We start from the raw sequence: 24,188 nt of genomic DNA, 5'->3' as shown, positions 1-24,188 counted from the left end.
TCGCACCACAGTTGGGAACCACTATTCCAAGTTACAGTGCAAGCAAGAAGCAGCAGCAAACAAGAGATGCCTAGGAAAGGAGAGGGGAAAGATCTGGGCAGATTCCAGGAGGTAAAGGACAAAAGACAATCTGTGATGACGAACACAGAGAGTGCTTGTTCAGATTATGTCACAAGTCCCAGAAAAGTCCTTGCCCATTTGGAGGAGAGCAGTGCCAGTGAACAATGCTATTCTCTGTGTGCCCAATTGTGCAGCCAGAGTATCACATAATGGTTTCCAGTTATACTGTAAAGCTCAGTGAAAAGATGAGACTTTAACAGTAAATCTAGATGAATAAACTGCATTTTCTGAAGGCTGTCTTTTTATTGAAGTTTTATCAGGACACTAGCAAATTACAAGATATTTTATTTTGTAAAAGAATAGCTTTTCATCCACTTAGCAAATATTTATTGAGTACCGGGTAGCATGCTTCCACCACAAAGCAAAGATATTTATTTTTCCTTTTGGAAATTTAAATAATTACTGGACAAATTTCTAAATTCATGTCTTTTTGAGGCCTGTCAAGGTCTACTCCATTAGGAGTTATGTTGCTCATGTAAGCACAAAAAGGAAAGAAGTTCAAATCATATTTTAATGTTGCAGACCATCAGAAAGTAAACTATTTGGCTCAGAAAATAGTCATATTCTAGAATTTCCAAAAGCAACTGTATTGACAAGTGCAAGATAAAGAAAAATTTTATTGGTTTTATTTTTACTTTTGAATTTACTGTAAAAGGTCATAAGCCTAAGACAGCAACAACCTCCTAATGATAGACAAAAGGGCAGACCTGGCCTCACAGAGCAGTTAGTTCAGGCTAAACTCTGCAGCAGCCTTCTAACCTGCCAGACTTGTACCATGACTCAAGTGACGGAGTTAATGTGAGATGCAGGATATAGAATATTATAAAGAGATATCATGAAATAGTAGTTTCATCATGTTAGAACTTTCAATTCTAACAATAAAAATAACTGTACCAATGTGTATATACTGATTTACAACCCCTGAACAATCCTCTGAATAACAGATAACAACTCTGACCCCTGCTCTATAAGTAAATAGAGAATCTGGAGCTTGGTGGTGAAGAGACTTACCAGAGAAATTAGAGCTACTACATATCTAAATCTAGGTAACTTGTTTCAAGTCTTATATTTTGTAATGGCAGGCCATTTAAAATGGTGCTTACATTGCAATCACTGGAGATTCCATGTATAAACCTACCAGGTCCTAAGCTTGGTGAACTGAATTTGAAAGGCAAAAAAGGTTTAGGATAAATATTCTGAATGCCAAAGCCCAAAGCAATGAAAAAGCAAACAAGGCCCTTACTCTCCTTTAACTCTCTGTTATGTCTAAGTGACATAATTGTTCCCTTACGCACCCTTCTGCTCTGTCACACACACAGTTAGGCCCTTGTATTTAATAGCCAGTTCCAAATAGACTGTTTCATGCACTGTAGCACTTTGTATGAGTACACCGATTACTATAGCTCTGTCCTTGGGCAGTAGGGGTTTCATATGCACATAGATATTTTTTGTTAGTATGACTGAACAGCGTATGACACTATTAATCTCCCCCAGTAGTATGTTCATATGACTCGTATCTTCCACTTGTTTATGACTACATACATAACTGGAGACTTCGCCCCAAATTGCTGAGTTTAGGACACACAAATTCTATAGCACTGACTCTGACTTCAGGTGGCTAATGGATGACCACTGGTGACACAGGGATCCCAGTGGCAGGTTCTTCAGTCCCCTGGAATGTACCTTGACCAGCTTGGATTCATTTAAAGCAGTTAATTTTCTTCACCCTCCATCTTGCAATTAACTGATGACTGTTCTGCTTTTGTGGTTGGGAAAAAGAGCAGCTCCCAGTTAATGGAAAGCAGCATGAGAGAATGAGTTCTGGAGTCAGATCTGGACACGAGTTCCAACTCTACCACTTACTCAGACAACCCAAATGATTAGTTCATCACTTGGTACACAGCAAATGTTTACTAAATGTTAGCTGTTATTTCTAGTATCTATTATGTGTCAGACATTAAACTAGTGCTTTACAAACCCCTTAAGTCTCATATGCAATATGGGTATTATTATTCTCACTTATACGGACCAGGCTAAGGCTCGGAGGGGTGAGCTGGCTGAGACAGGAATCAAAGCAATCCTCCCACTATACTTCCCACTGCACTCATTTATCATTCTCTTTGAAAGAGTAAGTGATTTTTGCCTTTTGACAAGCATTAAAACATCTCTCTGAAGAATGTCCTTCATAATTTGTTGTTCTTTAAAGCAAAGTTTAAAAAGTGATTCTAAAACTGATTCTAAAAGTTTATACGAAGAGGCAAAGACCCAGAATAGCCAACACAAAATTAAACGAGAAGAATAAAACTGAAGAACTGACACTACCTGACCTCAAGACTTACTATAAAGCTGCAGTAATCAACACAGTGTGGTACTGGCAAAAGAATATACAAATAGATCAATGAAACAGACTAGAGTCCAGAAATAGACCCATATAAATAGAGTCAACTGACCTTTGACAAAGGAGCAAAGGCAATACAATGGGGCAAAGATAGTCTTTTCAATAAATGATGCTGGAACAACTGGGCATCCAAATGCCAAAAAAAAAATATTCTTTAAAATGAAATGTAGACACAGGCCTCTACTCTTCACAGAACTCAAAATGCATCACAAACCTAAATTTGAAACACAAAACCATAACGCTCCTAGAAAATAACGTAAGAGAAAATCTAGATAACCTTGGGCTCAGTGATGACTCTTTAGATATGATACCGAAGACACAATCCATGAAAGAAAGAGTTGATAGGCTGAACTTCATTAAACGTAAAAACTTTCGTTCTGCAAAAGATGTGGTCAAGAGAATGGGAAGACAAGGCACAGACTGAAAAAAAACTTGCAAAAGACATATCTGATAAAGAACTATTATTCAAAATATGGAAAGAACTCTTAAAAGTCAACAATAAGAAAACAAATAAAAAAATGGGCCAAAGACCTTAACAGAGGCCTCATTGAAAAAGATACGCAGATGGCAAAAAAGCATATAAAAAGATGCTTTACATTCTATGTCGTTGGGAAAACGCAAATTAAAACAAAAACGAGATACCACTACACACCTGTTAGAATGGCCAGAATCCGTAACACTGACACCATCAAATGCTGGCAAAGATGTGGAACAACAGGAACTTTCATTCATTGCCGGCGGGAATGCAAAATGGTACAGCCACTTTGGAAGACAGTTTGCCATTTACAAAACTAAACATACTCTTAAACTATCTGATCCAGCAGCAATCACACACCTTGGTACTGACCCAAAGGAAATGAAAACTTATGTCCACACAAAAGCCTGCACACAGATATTTATAACAGCTTCATTCAGAATTGCCAAAACTTGGAAGGAATCACGGCATCTTTCAGTGAGTGGATAAACGGGGTACACCCAGACAATGAAATATTTAGCACTGAAACGAAAGGATCAAGCCATGAAAAGATATGGAGGAAACTTACATGCCTATTACTAAGTGAAAGAAGCCAATCTGAAAAGGCTGCGTACTGTATGATTCCAATCATATGATATTCTGGGGAGGGCAAAACTAAGGAGACAGTCGGAGAGAGAGCTGACCAGGTAGAGCACAGAGGATTTTTAGGGTAGTGAAAATACTCTGTATGATACTGTGATGGTAGCTATACGTCATTACTCATTTGTACAATCCCACAGAATGCACAGCACCAAGACTGAACCTTAATGTAAACTACAGACTTTGATAATGACATGATGTAGGTGCATCAGTTGTAACAAATGCACTGCTCCGGTGGGGGTGCTGTTAATGGGGGAGGCTATCTATGCCTGTGTCAGGGCAAGGGACATATGGGATATCTCTGTGCCTTCCTCTCAATTTTGCTGTGAACCTAAAACTACTCTAAAAAATAAAGTATTTTAAGAAAGTGATTATGAAGACAAATAATTTTAAAACGGGCAAAGGATCTGAATAGACGTATCTCCAAAGAAGGTATACAAATGGCCAACAAGCACATGAAAAAATGCCCAATATCATTAGTCATCAGGGAAACACACATCAAAACCACAATGAGATGTCACTTTATGCCCACTGGATGGCTATAATAGAAGTCAGATAAGAAGAAGTGCTGGGGAGGATGTGGAGTAACAGAAAGCCCTGTACACTGCTGGTGGAAATAGAAAATGGTGCAGCCAGTGAAGCAGGTTCTCAACAAATTAAACATAGATTTACCATTTGACCTTGGAATTCTACTCCTAGACATCTATCCATAAGAAACACAGACATATGTTCACACAAAAACTTGTATACAAATGTTCACAGTAGTATTATTCACAATAGCCCAATGGTTGAAACAACCCAAATGTCCATTAACTAATGAATGGATAAACAAAACATGGTATATACACACAATGGGATATTAATTTGGCCATAAAAAGGAATAACGTACAACTATATGCTACTACATGGATGAACCCTGAAAACATTATGCTAGGTGAAATAAGCCAATCACAAAATGCTACACATTTTATGATTCCATACATACGAAATGTTCAGAATAGACAAACATGGAAACAAGATTAGTGCCTGTTTAGGGCTGGAGGTTGGAGGGGGGCTTAGGGAAATGGAGGTGATAGCTAAATTGTACAGAGATTCATTCTGAGGTGATAAAAATGTTTTACAAGTGATTGTGGAAATGGTTGGACAACTTTGTGAATATACTAAAAACCACTAACTGCATGGCAAGTGAATTATATCTCAATGAAGCTATTACCAAAAAAAGTGATGAAGTTCAGTTTTATCCTTCTGGATACTATTGTCATAGAGTCTTGTCCTTGCTTATTATGTTCAGTCTTTGATTCTCTGACTCTTCTCTGTGTGTCCTTTTTACACAGAGAAAACACTGTGCAATCTGATTTTTCCTTTTTCCTTTTTTTTTTTTTTTTTTTTTTGACATAGGGTCTCATTCTGTCACTCAGGCTGGAGTGCAGTGGTGTGATAGCTCACTGCAGCCTCGACCTCCCAGGCTCAATTGACCTGCCTGCCTCAGCCTCCTGAGTAGCTGGGACTACAGGAGTGCAGCAGCACCACTCCCAGCTAGCTAGCTAGCTAGCTAGCTAGCTAGCTAGCTATCTATCTATCTATCTATCTATCTATCTATCTATCATCAATCATCTATCTTATCTATCTATCGATCTATCTATCTATCTCTAATTTTTTTTGTAAAGACAGGTTTCACCATGTTGCTTAGGCTGCTCTCAAACCCCTAGGCTCAGGGTAATCACCCACCTTGGCCTCTCAAAGTACTGGGGTTACAGGCATGAGCCACCATCCTGCTTTCGTTTCACTGGTATGAGTAACGGTTGTACTCCTGAAGTTCATTATTAGGGGATGGTGGCACACTAGTGTAGAGGCTAACAGCGTGGACTTGGGAGCCAGACCATGGACCACCTCTACCACTTACTAGCTGTGGAACCCTGGACAAATAATCTAATCTGTTTGAATTTCTGCATCTCAAAAAAGAAAACAATGAAGAGGTAATACATTCAAGGACCTTAGAAAAGTACATAGACTAAGAAGTCCTCAAAAAAGAGCACTTTTCCTCTTTTTACTGGTGCGAGAGATGGTTGCAGAGCCAGAATTTCATTATTTTTTTTAAAGTCGTGAAAATAGCACTCTCTTTCTCATATAACCTGTTTCCTGTCTTTGGGTTCCTTTCACTATCCAATCCTTAACTGCTGATCTTCTAGGAGGTCTGATCTTCTTCCCAAATAATCTCATCTACTTTCACTGGTTCCACAACTACCCATATGTATGTCATTCCACCAGGTGGTGTACATCTGATGTTGTCTATCTTGATTTTATCTGACCATCTGCTTGACAATTTCTTTGTGGACATCCCATAGGTGCTCCAAACTCCTCTTCTTCCCCCAACTCTTATTTCTTCACTGCAGTTGGTGGCACCACTATCACACCCTGTCCCTCAAGACACAAATCTGGAAATAACTGACTTCCACCTACACTCATATCCCATCAATCCCCAATTTCTGCCAATTTTCCCTCAGAACTCTGTTTCATCATTTTTTTCTCCACCTTGGATGCATATCAGAATCATCTGGGAGGCTTTGAAAGACCCCCTTGATCAGGCCGAACTTCAATCCATTTAAATTAGGACCCCAGCGACTATAGATTTTTAAAGTTTCCCAAGTGATTCCAACATACAGCTGAGCTAGAGAATTTCTGACTCAGCCCTTGGCCTGCCTCTCAAGCCTCAACTTTCACAGTTCCTAGCTCTGTTATTTCCATTCTAACAATACTGAAATGCTTACGACGACACTTCCCCACTTCCCCACCATGCCGTTTCTTGTCTTTATCATACACTCCACCATCCTACCCACCGAATCTGGCTTATTGCTACTTATCTTATGGACCTGGCAGTTGCTTCCTCCAGCAAGTCTCTCGTTCACCAATCTATGGTTGAATTTGGTATTCCTTCTATGCAGTCCTTAAGTGCCTGGTAAATATCTATCACTGTGCTGAATATGCTGTTTTATAATTATCTCCATATGGGCCTAATCCCCTCAAAGAACTATGTACCACCTAAGACGATGGCCACTTGACACTCAGTTTTGTATCTCCAGCACCTGCTTGGCCTTATGTAAACACTTAATACAAGTTAGTTGAATAACTTTCCAGAGATGAGGAAAGGCTTTTTGGAAAGAGGTTGGTTGTGCTAGACGTTGATGGATGGACTGGATTTAGATCCGTATCTTTCTTTCCACCCAAGGGCTTATATAACCACCAACACGATTAACTTTAACACTGCTGAACTTTGATGCCTCCAAGCATGCACTGCTGCTTCTTTTACATAAACTCTTATTTTGTACTAAAGGTCTTACTCTACATTTGCAATGAGTATTCATTTGTAAGTTCCATCAATCTTTTTAGAAAAAAGTTGCAGTAAAAATTATGAAAACACAATAGTCTATTATTAGCCTAGATTATGTTTTCCTTACTTTTGTGAGCAACAACATATTAAAATCAAACTTTATTTCACTTTTGAGATACATATGATTATCTCCAAACAAATTCTTTTCATCTTGACCACTTAAACATTTCTTTTGCCCCCTATGATATAAAACAATTTGCTGGCCTGTACTCATGAGACTACATTAAGGAAAAAGAGACATTCCAAAGACATTTAATCATGACTAAATAAAAACCATTAAAAGCTTTAAAGAATGTTTCAAAAGAAATACACAATACAACTAATATAGTTTGTGTTCTTTTAATAAACACACTTGCATAGTTATATTACAATTTTGTAAAAATAAAAACAGATTATCTCATGCCAAGCGTGCCCAGCATTTGCACAATCTCAATACCTTTAATACTATAGTTTTCAAGACACACAAAATAAAATTTTAAGGCAAAAACAGCACTTTGCAACAATTTAATAATTTATTACATTACAGTAGCATCACAGCAGCATTCAATAATGCCACTTTAGGCAAGTCTTTCAGTATTTCCATTATAGATTCTGCTTACAAGAATTCATAAATTGGTAAAAGTCACTCTAAGAAAACTTGGCAAATAAAGCTTTGGACTGGAATTGGCATTTCTTTCTCTACTTTTCCTTCCCCCAGTTTCTTTCTTTTAAACTACAGTATTTATATTTTTAAATGTTTTATTTCAAAACATTTATGTATCAGTTACATTTTTAATAGTTATATTATTTTAAAATTAAGATAAAGTTTTAGAGAAACTATATTATGGATAGGGCTGATTTACATTTTCAAATTTTCTAAAAATCAGCTTTGGTTTTAGAACTGATTCTTTTCATTTCTGGAAAACCTAAAAGGTTTAATCAAATAATTTAAATGTGATTATTATATATTGCAATTTGGTATTTTGATTCTTTACCTCCTACAGAAATTCAAATTCATTCAGTTGAACTCACATTTTAAAATTCTATGTTTCTGATGAACTCTAACCTTCTAATGTTACCTTCTAAGAAAATTGAAAGCTGCCTTATACTGAATGAGGAAGAGAACAAATACTTGGCTGAATGAGGTATTGCAAAAGACTGCATGCACTTTTAAGAAAGACTTAGTTATTATGTCATATGATTTCCATTCTTTTTAGCTTTTTCTTAAATATATGACAAAATGTCATACGATTTCCATTTTTTTTAGCTTTTTCTTAAATATATGACAAAATACCTACACAAAGAGTGGTATTTCAGTTAATATAGTAAATTTATTTTCCAGACTGACATTCAGCTTAAATATGCCAGTATATGATTTAATCCATAGGTACCTGATGAACACATTATTTTCAGATTGGTTACAGATGCCAAATGCTATCTGAAGGTCATTCCTAGTAATTTATATTTATCAGTGTAAAAGTGAAGTGATTTGCACTATAAAAATACCTTTGAAATAATTCATCAATGTATTAGATAAACTCAGTTTCAGAATTATAAAGAAAAAACGTTAGATCAAAATAATGTGGCTAACTAACAGTGGTATGATTTCTACCCCGAGGGTTTAAAAATGGATTTGAAGTAACTGTCTTTGAACTCAAAAGAATGCAAAAGCAGCAAGTTCAGAAAATAAAAGGCAAGAACAGGTAATTAATACAATTTGAAAGAGTCAGTTGAATTCACAAGGACCCAATCTTTGCACTCTTTCAGTGAATGCAGGCAAATCTGTTATTCCATCTGTAAAATGATATTATTGCTTTCCTATTAATGTCATATTTATAAAAGTATCATGAGGATGCCAAATGCTAAAAATAGAGGTGGTCTAGTAACTAGAAATTGCCACCCTAGGGAGCACACATACGTATCTCCCTACAGCCTAATAATGTGATGTATTTTGAAACACAGACATTAGAACTTTATGAAGTTTTAACTGTTGATTCTTTCCCAAGCATCATAGAGTTATGATTTAGGCAATGTATGACTGAAATAATTCATTCATAATGTATAGGCACATTAACATAAATATTGCACAAAATATGCCTCTAACTGAAACTGAGAGGTATAAAAACATATTTCACTCTTTGTAAATAACTTTGAGGAAATATGACTCTGTGATTGTATATACACTTTTCCTGATACTCTGACATTCACAAACAGTAGATTGCACTGCAGTTTGTAAACATTTTAAGTTGTAAAAACTTCTCCTTGATTTTCAAATATAGTATAATACTGTCTACTAAAACTCCTTTTTGTTTCAACTAAGTACTCTCACATATATTAGTTTATAATAATGTTTGTTATTATTTTTTAAAGTGTTTTCCATTCAAGGAAAAGAAGTAAATTTCTATGTCAAAGTAGCCAATGTGGTTGAAGAACAGGCATTAGCCAGAGAAGTCTGAGCCTCAAAGAAGCTCCATGAACACAGAGGAATGCCAGGTGTTACATAGCTTTCCTTCACTCTAATTCATTCTTGACTAGAGCCTGCATGTCTGTTTCCGGGACATTTAAACTCTTAAAGGATTTCTTATGATCTTTACTAAATACATGAAGAAGAATGTCGACCAGTGTGCCCTTTTGTATACTGGGACATGTAGTCACCTGATTAAAACAGGTAACAATGAACTCTGACTTTAAAATGACTGTAGATATAAATGCTCTAAGCTAGGAAAGGTTTTTCACATCTCACAGTCAACGATGGGAGTCTTTCATTCCTCAAAAATAATCCCTTTTTAGGTCATTGAAAGAGAATACAAACGCTGCAGCACATGATGCAGTATCTTCATCAGCCCAGAGCACATAAAGATTCTAAGGGAACGACCATAGGACAAGGCTCATTCTTGGGACTGAAACAAATGAAACACTCTATTCTGCACAGGCCTGCCAGAGCAGGCCACTTTCCTCTTCTCTGAGATTTAAAAAGCTCCCCCAAAATGTTGTTATTCCCATCCCGAATACACAGAAAACAGGGCATGGCTGTTTCCAGTTCTTGGCCTTTAAACAAATCTAAATGTCAGTACTCATAGTGGCATATTACAAAGTAATAAACAGTGTGCACTTGAGGGCAAACCACATATTGAGCGAATTAAGAGCTCACTGTGATTAGGATTAAACATAATAGCAGAACATAAGCAAATTTTATCTGAATTCTGTAAATGAATACACATGTTGCAATAACATTAAAAAAGCATGGCAGCCTACTACAAACCAGTAAGAATAGTTTGTGCAAATAGTGGGTCTTTGTGTGTTTGAACTCCCACCACATAAGGGCAAACTCAATATGCATGCTAATGACCTACAATTATCAAATTAAAAAAGAAGAAAAATGCTAAAGATGCCAGAGTGAACAGCAGGGAAAGCCACACAAAGACCCACTATCCTTTAACTTTTTACAAATAAATTTAAACTATAAGTTAGAAACACAAAAAAATAATCACAAGTGGCTCTAACATTCAAGCGAAGTGAACGAATTGTGTAGGAGATATGTGGTCAGGGCTGCCTGCCCTGCCTCCACGCTAGAGTGAAACTTGGATAGTGGGTCTCTGGGGTGCTTTCACAACTGGAAGACAACATTGGGTCCTAAAAAAAGAAAATGAGGAATAAAATGAACATAATGCAAATTAGGTGGGTGAGATAAAATTTGACTAGTAACAACATGCAACATCAACAAATTTGAACTGTTAAAATTCTCTATTTTAAAAAAAGTTCTAATTATGTAAAAAATGAAAAATAATACTTATAAGGGCCAAAGAAACACAAATGGTAATCTGTAATTTAACTAGCTTTCATGGACTATTACAAGGACTACAAACAGATGGTTCATTTATAAAAATCCGGGTAGGTACAACAAGGATCTCATATAAATTCCTGACTTTAAGGATTAAACATTTTCTGAACGATACCCTATTACAATTATAGGTTAATATAAATAATGCGAGTGAAATTCATAGCTACCACCAACATAATTAACATTACTCTTCACCTTCTTTGAAAAAGCAATTATGACTCTTCAATTTCTGATAAATTACTTCAAATAAACAAAATCGGTACTCCTCACTTTCCTAGATAATTTAAACAGTTGTTTTACAGAAACAATAAACCATCTCAGAGGAATTTCTTTGGAAGTTATCCTTAGAATTACAGAATTGAGAGCCCTTTTATTCCAGGATGGATGACAAGCCTTTAGCCATTCATTTAGGCAAAACAGTAAATTATTCAGTTTTTAGATCTGATTAAACTAAAAAAAAACCCCACATACACCAGCCAGAAACAAGGTAATAGGTAAGTTACTGCTAATAACTTTATAACAAAGAGAAATTTGAAACTACTCTTATTTTAAAATAACCTCTTGAACATTTTGTTTTCCCAGCTGTCAGTATGTAAAATGACCAAGAAAATAATAAGTTCCTCCTTGCATCCCCAACATTTGCCATTCCAGCAAACCATTACTACTTATCCTTCATGTACCAGCTCAAATATCTTCTGTTACATCTTTCACAACATGCCGTCTTTCTCCATAAAGATTTAGGGGGTCTTTTTCCAAAACATATTTGTATAAATATTCATTACAGCAACTGTTATACTTATCTGAATGTTGTTCCCCACTAACCTCTAAAGCTACTTCAGAGAATGGATTGTCTTTTCTTGTTTGTATTCCCAGTACTCCTAGTCAGTACAGAGTAGACATTCAAATGATACCAAATGATGAATTTCTTAAATGAACAGTGGGAAGAATGTTAACATAAAATCCAAAAACCCCATAAAAAAGTAAAATCTGAAGCACATAGGAGCTATAAAATCATTGTGTAGGTCAATAATGACTGAAAGACAATTACTCTTTTTCTTCTTATTTTAATCTTTCAATATTTCCTTGTTTGTTTGCTTTGAGACAGGATCTCATTCTGTCACCCAGGCTGGAGTACAGTGGCATGACCATGGCTTACTGCAGCCTCCCACCTCAGCCTCCCAGGCTGCTGGGACTATAGGCATGTGCCACCATACTCAGCTAATTTTTAAAAAATTTTCTGTGGAGATGAGGTCTCCCTATATTGACAATCAAACAATCTTCCTGCCTCAGCCTCCCAAAGTGTTGGGATTACAGGTGTGCGCCACTGTGCCCAGCCCTGCTACTTCCATGTTTTATTTCAGGGAGGGCTTGCATTACAGTTGGTTGTCTTCTAGAGGTGCGCTGTCTAACACAGTAGCCATAGGCCACAAGTGGCTTTTCAGCTTAAAATTAAAGTTAAATTAAATTAAAAATTGAGTTTCTCAGTCATATTAGCCACACTCCAAACAATCAAGTGACTAGTGGCCACTGTATTGGAGAGTGGAGATACAGACTATTTTCTGTATTGCATAAAATTCTACTGGATAGCGTCGTTTAGACTGGATCTCTCTCTCATCTACAGGTGGACTAAGGCTCTGCCAGTTCTACCCACACTAAAATAGTAAACGAAGCATTCTCTGGGCAAAAGTAATTTCCATGACAAATGTGTCCTTGAATAACTAATAACTAACAGATGATATCAATCTATTTTCTGTCTCATTAGTGTATTAAACTTTTACTGACAACCAGAAACTATGCTGCTTCTTTTTGGAATAAAAAATTGTCACTGAACTCTCTGGGAAAGTTACTTTCCAAGGAGATTGTTACTGCCTTGAACTAGTAGATTTCTTCAGAGTAATTTTCAAATTATCTGCAGAGGGGAAACTGAAAGGACCTTCATAAAATAGGCAGGGGAAAGGTATAAGACATGGGGCCACAGTTCTGTCCTTCCTTTCAAATGGCTTTTGTCTGTTCTTTATATTCCCTATTATATGAGACTTAATTGGAAAAAGTGTTTCAAACAACAACAACATATTTGAAAAACCTAACTTTAGTTCATAGATGCTATAAAAACCAAACGTACTGACACACTGGCATGCCTTCAGGGATCACTAGCCAAAAATCTTCCAAACCCAGTAGGTCTGAAAAGTATTTTCCATTCTCAATACCAAGAAAGATGCCACAGCTAATTAGATAAACTGGTTTCTAAGTAATCACTGTGAACTGCCAAACCATCAGCAGAGCTTAAAAATGATTATTTATTAGGCAACCCAAGTTACAATTTTCTTCATCACTTCTGAAATCCTGTAATATTTTTGGGAATATTCAAATCACAAAAAAACTGGATTCCTCCCATCTCCAAGTTGGGAAACTTAGTTGCTTTATCTAAAGGGAAGGTTTCTCCCAGGGTCAGAACTATCTTTATAAGCTCTAAAGTGAAAATAATGCACAAAATTATAGATATGGTATATATTCATAATCCTTATACCGAATCATAAGTGTATCTCAGTTTTGTTTGGGTTACCATTTATATATGCTCAGCAACTGAATTTAAATGAAAGGCTAAGTATTTTACATTTCATAAGACATATATCATGAGATATTTTAAAAATAAAACTAAAAATCAAAGAGTGGGAAAAAGTGACAATCGTTTCATAAAGGTAAAAAGTTATTTCCAAGTACTATTTATTTCCTAACTTATTAGTAATGTTGTATTTATTGTCAACCAAAAGAATGGCTAGGTAAATACCAGAGAGATGATTTTATATAATACCAAACTTCACACTTCGAGATCTGGACCCCTGTTCTGAAAATAATGAAATAGACCTTGATTTATACATCCCTTGTGGAAAAAGGTGGCTATCTAAAGAATCACCTGACAAGAATTTTGCAACAGTCATAAATATTTAAGTTTTAATTTTCTTCCAACATGGATGATATGTAAACAGCGAGAAATAAACGAGACGGTTGGAAATTTAACGGCTTCTGTACGCTAAAAGAGTAATTTTGAATAGGTGAATAGGGTAATTGCTACCTACTTTTTTTTTTCCCCTTGAGACAGGGTTTCTCTCTGTTGCCCAGGCCGGAGTGCAGTGTGTGTGATCATGACTTACTGCAGCCTTGACCTCCCGGGTTCAAGAGATCCTCCCACCTCAGACTCCCAAGTAGCTGAGACTACAAGCATGTGCCACCACAGCCAGCTAATTTTGGTATTTTTTGTCAACATGGGGCTTCGCCACGTTGCCTAGGCTAGTCTCCAACTCCTGGGCTTAAGGAATCTTGCACACCATGGCCTCCCAAAGTGCTGGGATTATGGGTGTGAGTCACTGTGCCCAGCCACTAGCGACTTTTTATTAAACCAAAAAAGAACATGGGACACTGAAAAAGAGGAAGATAGTGAAAAGAAGCTGCAGTATAGATGGCAGTCATACCAAAGGACTCGTAGGAAAAATTATATATTCTTTCAGATTAAGTCTAATACTAAGGTCTGGAGCTAGCAAGTATTTAAAATAAAGCTGTATAACTTCTGACCTTGTAAAAAGTTTCCTTTTGTTTCTTCTCACTTTAAACACTAATCTACATTTGCTGTGAATGCTGAGTTTAGGATCTAATCCAGAAAAGGAGTAAATGCAGTGCTGTATATTAAAGTTTCATACTAGGTGAGAGGTAAATAATTTAATATTACTCACACTGTTGACTTGGATCTGAGTCTGTCGTCATCTTAACGTAGTTTGAAGGAAAGAGACCAGTCACCCCATTGATCTCTCCTTGCCACCAATCAGGATCATCTTTGTTCATAACATTAATGAGTTGTCCCTTGGAGAAACTGAGCTCATCTTCATTATTGGCTGCATAGTCATACATAGCAATCACCTGACATACTATCACAAGAATAACAAAATAACACATTAAACAAATTAATTATTTCTTCAAGGGTCAATCATTTGAAATCTCCCTAGGATTTAAATTATTTTAATATTAAATATTAAAATTAGGCTAAAATTTCCCTTGAACTGCTCTCTTTCTCACCCTCCTTCCCCTATTCCTGGTCTTACAAAAACAAGAACTTCCCAACTACAGTTAACAATGCAAGTGAAGTACTTCACTTTAAGTATGATGGTGTAACAATTACACATTGAAAGATTTCAAGGAGTTGAAGTGGTTCAAGTATCGGTGAATAAGCTGGCTGTTCCTACACTGAACTTTTCAGAAAGAAAATTCTCAGTGGCATGTTACTTTTAAGCAGACGTAAAGAAAGAACACATTTTTAATGTTTTTCAAAGAGTGAGCTAATCTAAGAAGTTGCTGAGTTTTAACAAACTCCTCTAAAATGAAATACAAATTAACCCACTTCCATACCAGGATGAAAGGCAGGTGTGGCTCTTTCACTACTTGGACCCAAAAGTTTAACATGACTGGCAGGAAACCATCCTTTCTGTCGCTTTTTTCCTCTGGCCTATAAAATTAGCAAAAGAAATATATAATTGAAAGATGAGATTAAAAACAATCATTGAGACATAACTTAAAAATTAGAAAAACCATAATGTGTAGTAAATGTGTAGTAAATAATTTAATCTTGCCTAAACAGAGGTCTGGTCTTTGCCCTCAGCTCCTTGGAAGTAATCTCTAAATCCTTAGACTATCCTGACTGGTAAGAGTGTCTTAGTTTACCTGTGGGTGCTGGGCCATGCCAAATCTAACAATGCAATGTATGGTGGGTGCTTTGGGTCATGCAGTATCAGCTCTACCTTGGTAGGGGATGGAGACTGATTTCAGCCAAATGGGCAATCAACTATATCTATGTGAGGAACCCCAGTCAAAACTCTGGACACCAAGGCTTTGCTAATTGGCAATACTCTGTGTGTATTGTCACACATCATTGCCAGGAGGAGTTAATACTGTTCACGACTCCACCAGGAGAGGACAACTGGAAGCTCTGTTTTTGGAACTCTACTGCACTCTGCCCCATGTGTCTCTCAACTTGGCTGTAACTTGACAATAAACTGTAACATGAGTGTAACAGCTGTAGTGAGTTCTGTAAAGTCCTTCTAGTGAATTACAGAAATTGAGAGCAGTCTTGGAGACCCCCAAGCTTGGAATTGGTTTCAGATATGAGCATGGTCTTGGGGGCCTCAAACTCAGCATTAGCCTTTCAAGTCAACATTAAACAACCGGAAGACACACTAAAACACGCATCTCAAACTGCTGCTGAAAACGGCATCTGCAGAAGTCTATGTGGAGGTCTTTCAGACTCAGAGTTCTCTGAGTATTTCACAAAAATATTTATATTCTAAAAAGACATTTCTAGAGTTCTCCTAATAAGTTCAAGTCAACCCTTAAAATGGTGCAGCCGACTACAAATACTTCTTGGAGCTTTGTTAATAATTAATCAGGAGGTCATAAGTAAAATTTGTAAAGAGTCATGTTTCCCACTTAGTTCAGTCCATCTTCAAAGTAAATCAGAAGGTGGAATTTCAGGGGGTTATTCAAGAAGGTATTACATTTGAGCCCCCATTTTTCTTTAGGAATCCTAAGACTCCCGATTTGCAAGAATGAAGCTATGTTTATCCTCCATATTACAATTATATATCACTCATAAAAATATAGTTATTATATCTCTTGTCATCTTTCAATCCCTCAAACGCTTTTTAGTTTTAACTAGTAAGGAAATTTTAGAAGTCAGAGAAGAACCCTTTTCCTGTATCAAAACACATTCAATAACTGTTAACATTTTAGGGAAAAAACCAGGTTCATCTATGTCCATATTGTTTTTCCTTGCACTGCTGTTTCAAAAACCTAAGACCACTAGCGGACAGCCCAATTAGTAGTATTTTCTCAGCACCACCTAGATCATGTCTTTCTCCGAGAGGCTATACTGCAAGCCTGGGACTATCCCAGGGAAAGATGATGATGTGCTTTCCTTTAAGAACCTGATCTTTGAATTATAAAGGAATGCATTATTGGAAAACAATTATGTCTTTGGAGAAAATTATTCCTTAAATTGTTACTTATAATATCAACTCAACTGCGCTAAAAATGTACACGTAAAAGACTAAAGGAAATATAACGCAGTAAAATATTGATAATGATTACCTCTAAGTGATCTAAAAATTTTTATTAATTTTATCTTTTTTATGGAACATGCAGTACTTTTATAATAAAATTTATAGATGCTATTTAATGAAGATTACCTGTAACTCTCCTTGCCACCACCCACTTGTATTTTTCTTTAGAATTAATATTAACTGTCCTGGTGCAAGGCTAAGTTGTTCAGAACCAGAAGCAACATATGCTGAAGTTACCTGAGCAATCTCTGAAAAGAAGACAAACAAGAAACTATGAATTCAAGATTGCAACAGAGCAAACACTTTAGTAATTTTTTTAAGATCATTACTATACATACCAGGTTTTTTATTTGATGCTCCAGACTTGCTAGCACTCCCAAAACTCTACAAGAAAAAGATACCATATTGTTTTATTATTTCCAACAATCCAGAAGTAAAAGTACAAAGGTTAATGGGAATTAGAGATTTCAAATTCCCAGCATTCCTTTTTCTTTAAATGAAGATGAAAATGACAATGAACCTCATGCAGTATTAACAAATAAGTGAAAAATCCAACACTTATGAGGAGATCTGGTCTGCTAATGTAAAACATTATATACAAGTGGCTGATGTCGTCAACCACTGACTCAACAGGAAGAGCTTGTTTTCTGAAACTTAAATATTAAACATGACCCTCTAGGCCAAATGCACCCCATTCATCAATGGTGTTAGCACCAATGCCCACTATGCACAACACATGTGTCCTGGATATGTCAAGGTATATGTTATTTTGCTCCTGCTTTCTCTAAGGGATCCTGACTTATCTATGGATCTTGATGAACAGGAGACAATGTTTTTATTTTTATTTATTTATTTTACCATGCTCCCCCCAAACTGACTGAATCTGACCTAAGAACAAAAAACCTCTATCCTGTGTAGCAACTATTACTTCTGTTTCACTTTGAAGGATAAACTGGCCCAACCACATTTCCTCTTCATAGGAATTTGAACAACAAAAGGGATGGGATTAAAAAGAATGTTGTTCTGTCAGGGAACACAGCTGCAGTACAAGTATTAAGCAGAGTGGATGGTAGTTAAAAGCTAACGTTTTCTGAGTACTGTGTAACAGACACTGCTCTAAGAGGTTCCATATGTTCTGCTATTTAATTTTCACAATAACATTATTAAGTATGATTATCTCCATTTTACAGAGAAGGAAACTGAGGCACAGAAAGGTACAGTAACTTGTCCAAGGTCAGTGAGCCTCTAAGTGGTACAGCTGAGGGTCAACCCAGGTAGTCTGATTCTACTACACCAATGGTTCTCAGCATGTGGTTTTTAGAACCTGGAAATAGTCCTTGAGCCTCTTTCAGGGGTCCGTGGGATAAAAACTATTTTCATAAAAATACTAAGACATTATTTGTCTTCTTCATTGTGTTGACATTTACAATTGTGGGTAAAATCATTGGTGCTTTAGTGTGAATCACAGCAGTGGCACCGAATGACACTGAAGTTACAGTAGTGTTCTTCACTGCCATGCACTCCAACTAAAACAAAGCCAGTTTCACTTAACGATGTCTTTAATGAAGCAGCAAAAATTTTATTAAATCTTAACCTTCAAGTCCATACCTTTTAAAAATTCTGTGTGAGTAAACAGAAGTGTGCCTAAAACATCTGTGCTGCATACTAAAGTATGACGGTTGTCTGAAGGAAAGCATTTGTGTGACTAAATTGTGCACTCAACTAAGTTTTTCATGGAACAACATTTTTACTTCAAAGAACCAATAGAAAAACTATTTAGCCTTGGGATTTAGCAAACAAAAATGAAGTAAGCCTGGTCCCTTCAAGGAAAACAGCTGACAGAATTTTTTGCCAATGATAAAATTCAAGATTTCCAGGGAAAATTAAAATTTTAGAAAATTTGTACATACCACTGATCAAAACCATAAACATGATCTCTGTTTTAAGCATAAATCTTGATTAACAAGAACGGGTTGATCTTATTTTTAATACCAAAATAATTTAAGTATAAACCTGATTAACCAGATGGGTTGGTTTTATTTTAATACCAAAATACCTCTTGATCCTTTGGTTTGACATAGTTTGATGGAAAAATTCCACTTCTATCTCCAATACTTCCTGTCCACCACTCTCCATCTTTCTGGGTCACCAATATTTCTTCACCTTCTGTGAAAGTCAAATCTCCAGGTTCCACACTTGAATATGGATAAAGTGCAATATATTCTGTAGGGAATAAAGTAAAAAAAAGCAGATTCTGGTTTTAAGATTACAAAAGTGAAAAAGAAATTAGGTTATTCTCCAAGACATTGTATAAGTTTGCTGTGAAAGACCTTGTGCCTTCAGGAAACCTAATATAAAAAGATGTAAAGGACGAAGCAATTATTTAATAATTCCTTAGAAAGAAGTTATTTAACTTAACATAAAACTTTAGAGTTTCTTTTACTCTCAATTGTTTTATTTTTTATCACAAAGAATTACCCAAAACTACAAACAGATATTAGTATCTCTATAGATAAAGACACCCAGGCTTAATGAGATTAAGTCACTCAGTTATTTAGATAATGGAGTCAAGATAGGAAAATATATTTTTTAACATTTTTATACAAGAAACATTTTAATCTGCTACATTATTTTCTCTTTAATTTTTTTAAGTACACAGTTATGGAAATACTCAATATCCAGAAGACAGCAGTACTAGAAGCCAAGTTCTATCATGATGACCCAGCTTCTAGCACAGTACTTGACTTGGAGTAGATGCTCGATAAATGTTAACAAATGACCTCGGCTGGGCGCAGTGGCTCACACCTGTAATTCTAGCACTTTGGGAGGCCGAGGCGGGAGGATCACCAGGTCAGGAGATTGAGACCATCCTGGCTAACACGATGAAACCCCATCTCTACTAAAAATACAAAAAATTAGCCAGGCGTGGTGGCGAGTGCCTGTAATCCCAGCCACTGGGAGGCTGAGGCAGGAGAATGGTGTGAATCCAGGAGGCGGAGCTTGCAGTGAGCCCAGACCGCACCACTGCACTCCTGCCTGGGCAACAGGGCGAGACTCCGTCTCAAAAAAACAAAAAAACAAAAAAATGACCTTGAGGGAAATATCTAAATTTTTATATTGCCTTTGATTTTTGTTTCTGTGATTGTTACTACTTAGAAGGAACAGTTGGTGACTTGGTTTTCTAAGCCTTTTTCTTTCTTTCTAGTTTTATTTATATTTGCCAACATGGAATTTGATCTTAATATCATAAACTGGAGATGATCAGAAACACCATTTGCAACCAATTATTTAATATTGGCATTCCCAGTATTACTCAATTAATTTAACAAAATTCAAAGTGATTACAAGGTTTAGGTACGCTGCAATAAAAGTAGGGTCCTTTCCAACATGCTCCTCACTACTTTCCTATGCTCACCTCAGAGCACTCATTCCACAGTACACCTATGATTCAGCTTCACTGGTGACATGTGGTTTCCCCGTTCCTTGACTCATTCCATTCCCTCTGTCTAGAAGTGCATTCTCCTCTGTCACTATGCTAGATCCTACTCATTGTTTAGGATGATGCAATACTGCCATCTCTGTGGATTCATATGTCCTACTCTAAATTAGTTTTCTTCTCTCATTAAAGAATTTATCACAATTGTATGCTCCATTCTATTGTGAGCACTTTGGAAACTTTCATTCATCCTTGTACTTTCCAGGCTTTACCATAGAATCTTCAACATAATAGATACTGAATTTTGTTCAATTTAACATCAAACTGATATTTTTAGCAAAACATAAAATGTACCTCAGCTATTCAACTAACTTTATAATGGACTTATACATTTCATTTATAAATTTATGTAACTATTAAATAAAAATATCATCTGAAATTAGGGTGATCTTTCATTTTTCCTCACATTAACAAAGTCAAAATAATTTATTAAACAACCCAAAGGGATATAGAAAAAAATTCTTTGCAATATTTATGATAAAGTATACCTTGGTACTTCTTAATGATTCATATGGTATATTATAATTAAAATTTATAAGCAACTAAATGTACTGAAATGTCCTTACCTCCTAAACATCTGTAATCAATAATTGCAACACTTTCTATTTATGATGTTATTCATCAAACCAATCTATGCTGAATTTTCATAGCACTGCCTTTCTAAAGTGCCAAGTATTTTCATTCATGTTTTTTCTATATTCTCAATATTCACGTGAAATAGATAGGGGCAGATTTTCCTAATCTCACTTTAATACTGAAGACACAGAAATGGGGAGAATAGCAACTATGTGAAGTCAGGTAGTTAGTCAAGAGCTAAATTGATTACCATCTAATTTACAAATTGCCAAAAGCTTACCTTCTCCAACTGAATAGGCTGCCGAGGTAGGTTTCTTATTTATAGCTGCATATAAAGCTTCTGGTCTACCAAATATATAAACAAAAAACAATAAAACAAACAAATACAAGCAAAAATAAGACAGGTGATTTGATGCACAGGTTTTAGTAGTGCATTTTTTAGGGCTTTCTCAAATTAATCTAAATATAGTCTCAGTACACAGAACTGGGAAGACTTATACAGAACATCCTGCAGGATTAAGAACAGCCTAATTATACACTTCTACATTTTAAAATATATTTTTAAAATTTCAATATGATTTATAAATAGTTTTTCAAATGTGAAATACTTCGCCTTTCTAAAGAAACTTAAAAGACACCCACAAATTGGTAAGTGGTAAGCACATGTAGGGCTTAGTTTAGTGTAAGAAAAAACAAGGGCAATATATAAATTTATTATCTGTTTAGAATGCACTACATTAAAAAAATAAAAATAATAAAACGTTGTTTTTATTATCTCAGAACGTCTGTAACATTAATTTCCATTTTAACCCAGGAATCTGTTTTCAAAAAATCTAGAAGACTGGCCTGTTTAACTAGACACCTGTGGGATGCATCAGGGCTCCTCAGGACCTGTGAGTAAATTACACAGTGAGGCAGTTTTTAAATAAACAGAAGGGGAACCTTATTACAACTACTGGTCACAACTGAATGGACTGTCTTGTTTAATGCTAAATTCTCCGTTATTTGCAGGTTTTCAAGTTACATGACTTATCTGTTAGAAAACACTGGTAACTGTATGAAAAGTTAGAAGAAATGCCCTTTAAAACATTGAAACTTAATCTGTTTTTGCTTCAGTTTTCTTTTCTGTAAATGTTATGGACATAAAATAAGACAATTTCTATAAAGGAATTGTCTATAAAGGGCCTAGCACAGTGCATGCATACAAATGCCAGCTATATATGGTTGTTGTTACTATTATTACATTCTTCTAAATCCAAAATTCGGCCAGGTGTGGTGGCTCACACCTGTAATACCAGCACTTTGGGAGACCAAGGTGGGCAGATTACCTGAGGCCAGGAGTTTGACACCAGCCTGGCCAACATGGCAAAACCTTGTTTCTACTAAAATACAAAAATTAGCCCGGTGTGGTGGTGCATTCCTGTAATCCCAGTTACTTGGGAGGTTGAGGCAGGAGAATCGCTTGAACTAAGGAGGCAGAAGTTGCAGTGAGCTGAGATTGTGTCACTGCATTCCAGCCTGGGCTACAGAGTGAGACTCTGTCTTGAAAAACAAATAAATAGGGCTGGGCATGGTGGCTCATGCCTGTAATCCCAGTACTTTGAGAGGCCAAGGCAGGCGGATCACCGGAGGTCAGGAGTTTGAGACCAGCCTGGCCAACATAGTGAAACCCGTCTCTACTAAAAATACAAAAATTAGGCTGGGGGCGGTGGCTCACGCCTGTAATCCTGGCACTTTGGGAGGCCAAGGCAGGCGGATCACCTGAGGTCAGGAGTTCGAGACCAGCCCGACCAACATGGAGAAACCCCATCTCTACTAAAAATACAAAAAAACTTAGCCAGGCATGGTGGCGCGTGCCTGTAATCCCAGCTACTTGGGAGCCTGAGGCAGGAGAATCGCTTGAACCCGGGAGGTGGAGGTTGCGATGAGCCGAGATGGGGCCATTGCACTCCAGCCTGGGCAACAACAGTGAAACTCTGTCTAAAAAAAAAAAAAAATTAGCCGGGCGTGGTGGTAGATGCCTGTAATCCCAGCTATTTGGGAGACTGAGGCAGGAGAATTACTTAAACCCAGGAGGTGGAGGTTGCAATGAGCCATGATTGCACCACTGTACCCAAGCCTGGGCGAAAGAGCGAGAATCCATCTCAAAAACCAATCAATCAATCAATACTAAATTCCATGTCAGGCTGAAAAGCAAATTTTTAGAAACTGAGCACTACCTTCCAGAAACATAGAAACTCAGCAGTGAAAGGATCTTTAAAGATTATTTGGCTTAATATTTTAATTCAATCAATTAGAAAACTGAAGATTAAGTAAGTTATTCCTTACAGCCTGGCAAAAATAGCAGAGCCAAAATTCAAACCTCTTGACTGATAAAGAACAGCATCTTTTCATCAAATCAGACTGCTTTTCTACCAACTTCCATATAAAACACAAGAGACAGTTACCCATAGCTATATTATAGTACTTATTTCCTTGTATTATATTTGACAACTTGACTCCCTACAGAGTAGGAAATAAAGGCCAGAGACCTAACCTATCTAGTTTTTAGCTGTTGTCATTTGAAAATTCATTCGATTGTTCATTCATTCACGCCTCTCCTCATTCACTCAGCTAATATGATTGAACAGCTACAATGCATTATGATTAGAACAGGCATGAAGAAACTGAAAAATGAACAAATAAAAAAAGACATTAGATCATAAGACCTCATAGAGCTTATGGCCTAATAAGGGACATTGGTTTAAAAAAAAAATACCAGTAACTATAATGCAGACTGCTATAAGCAGTAAGAGACATTATATTCAAGGAATCTTGGAGACTCAGAAACGGGAATGCCCAATTTGGCCAAGAGGAGGCCCTCAGTAAAGAGTTACTTAAATATTGACAATTTATAGTAGACAAGGGAGAAATGCTTGAAAGAAAATGAAAGGTAACTTTTCTAACTGATTTATGGTACAAAGAAATGGCCAGGTAAGGTGGCTCACACCTGTAATCCCAGCACTTTGGGAGGTGGAGGCACGAAGATCGCTTGAGCCCAGGAGTTTGAGACCAGCCTGGGGTAACACAGCAAAACCCCATCTCTACAAATAATTTAAAAATTAGCCAGAGTGGTACCATGCACCTGTGGTCCCAGTTACTCGGGAAGCTTAGGTGGGAGGATGGCTTAAGG

At 36.5% G+C, this 24,188-nt stretch overlaps 1 protein-coding gene across 16 annotated transcripts in view; it reads right to left on the bottom strand.

The window, feature by feature from the left end:
* The window catches only part of ITSN2 (intersectin 2), a 158,161-nt gene that overhangs the window by 29,049 nt on the left and 104,924 nt on the right, over nucleotides 1-24,188 (bottom strand). For 14 of the 16 annotated variants that reach the window (XM_015111819.3, XM_077960061.1, XM_015111816.3 and 11 more), the window contains 6 exons: nucleotides 21,297-21,361; nucleotides 19,001-19,167; nucleotides 17,283-17,328; nucleotides 17,071-17,192; nucleotides 15,239-15,335; nucleotides 14,569-14,760 (listed from right to left, as the gene is read on the bottom strand). In XM_015111819.3, coding sequence (XP_014967305.2) covers nucleotides 14,569-14,760; nucleotides 15,239-15,335; nucleotides 17,071-17,192; nucleotides 17,283-17,328; nucleotides 19,001-19,167; nucleotides 21,297-21,361 — 689 coding nt within the window. Of the gene's footprint in view, nucleotides 1-7,343; nucleotides 10,633-14,568; nucleotides 14,761-15,238; nucleotides 15,336-17,070; nucleotides 17,193-17,282; nucleotides 17,329-19,000; nucleotides 19,168-21,296; nucleotides 21,362-24,188 lie in introns of those variants that run through there. The other 2 variants (XM_077960069.1, XM_077960070.1) reach the window with 1 other exon arrangement.

Source organism: Macaca mulatta, chromosome 13 (genome assembly GCF_049350105.2).
Source record: "Macaca mulatta isolate MMU2019108-1 chromosome 13, T2T-MMU8v2.0, whole genome shotgun sequence".
NCBI lineage: Eukaryota > Metazoa > Chordata > Mammalia > Primates > Cercopithecidae > Macaca > Macaca mulatta.
This window is presented reverse-complemented; position numbering and strand designations above follow the sequence as displayed.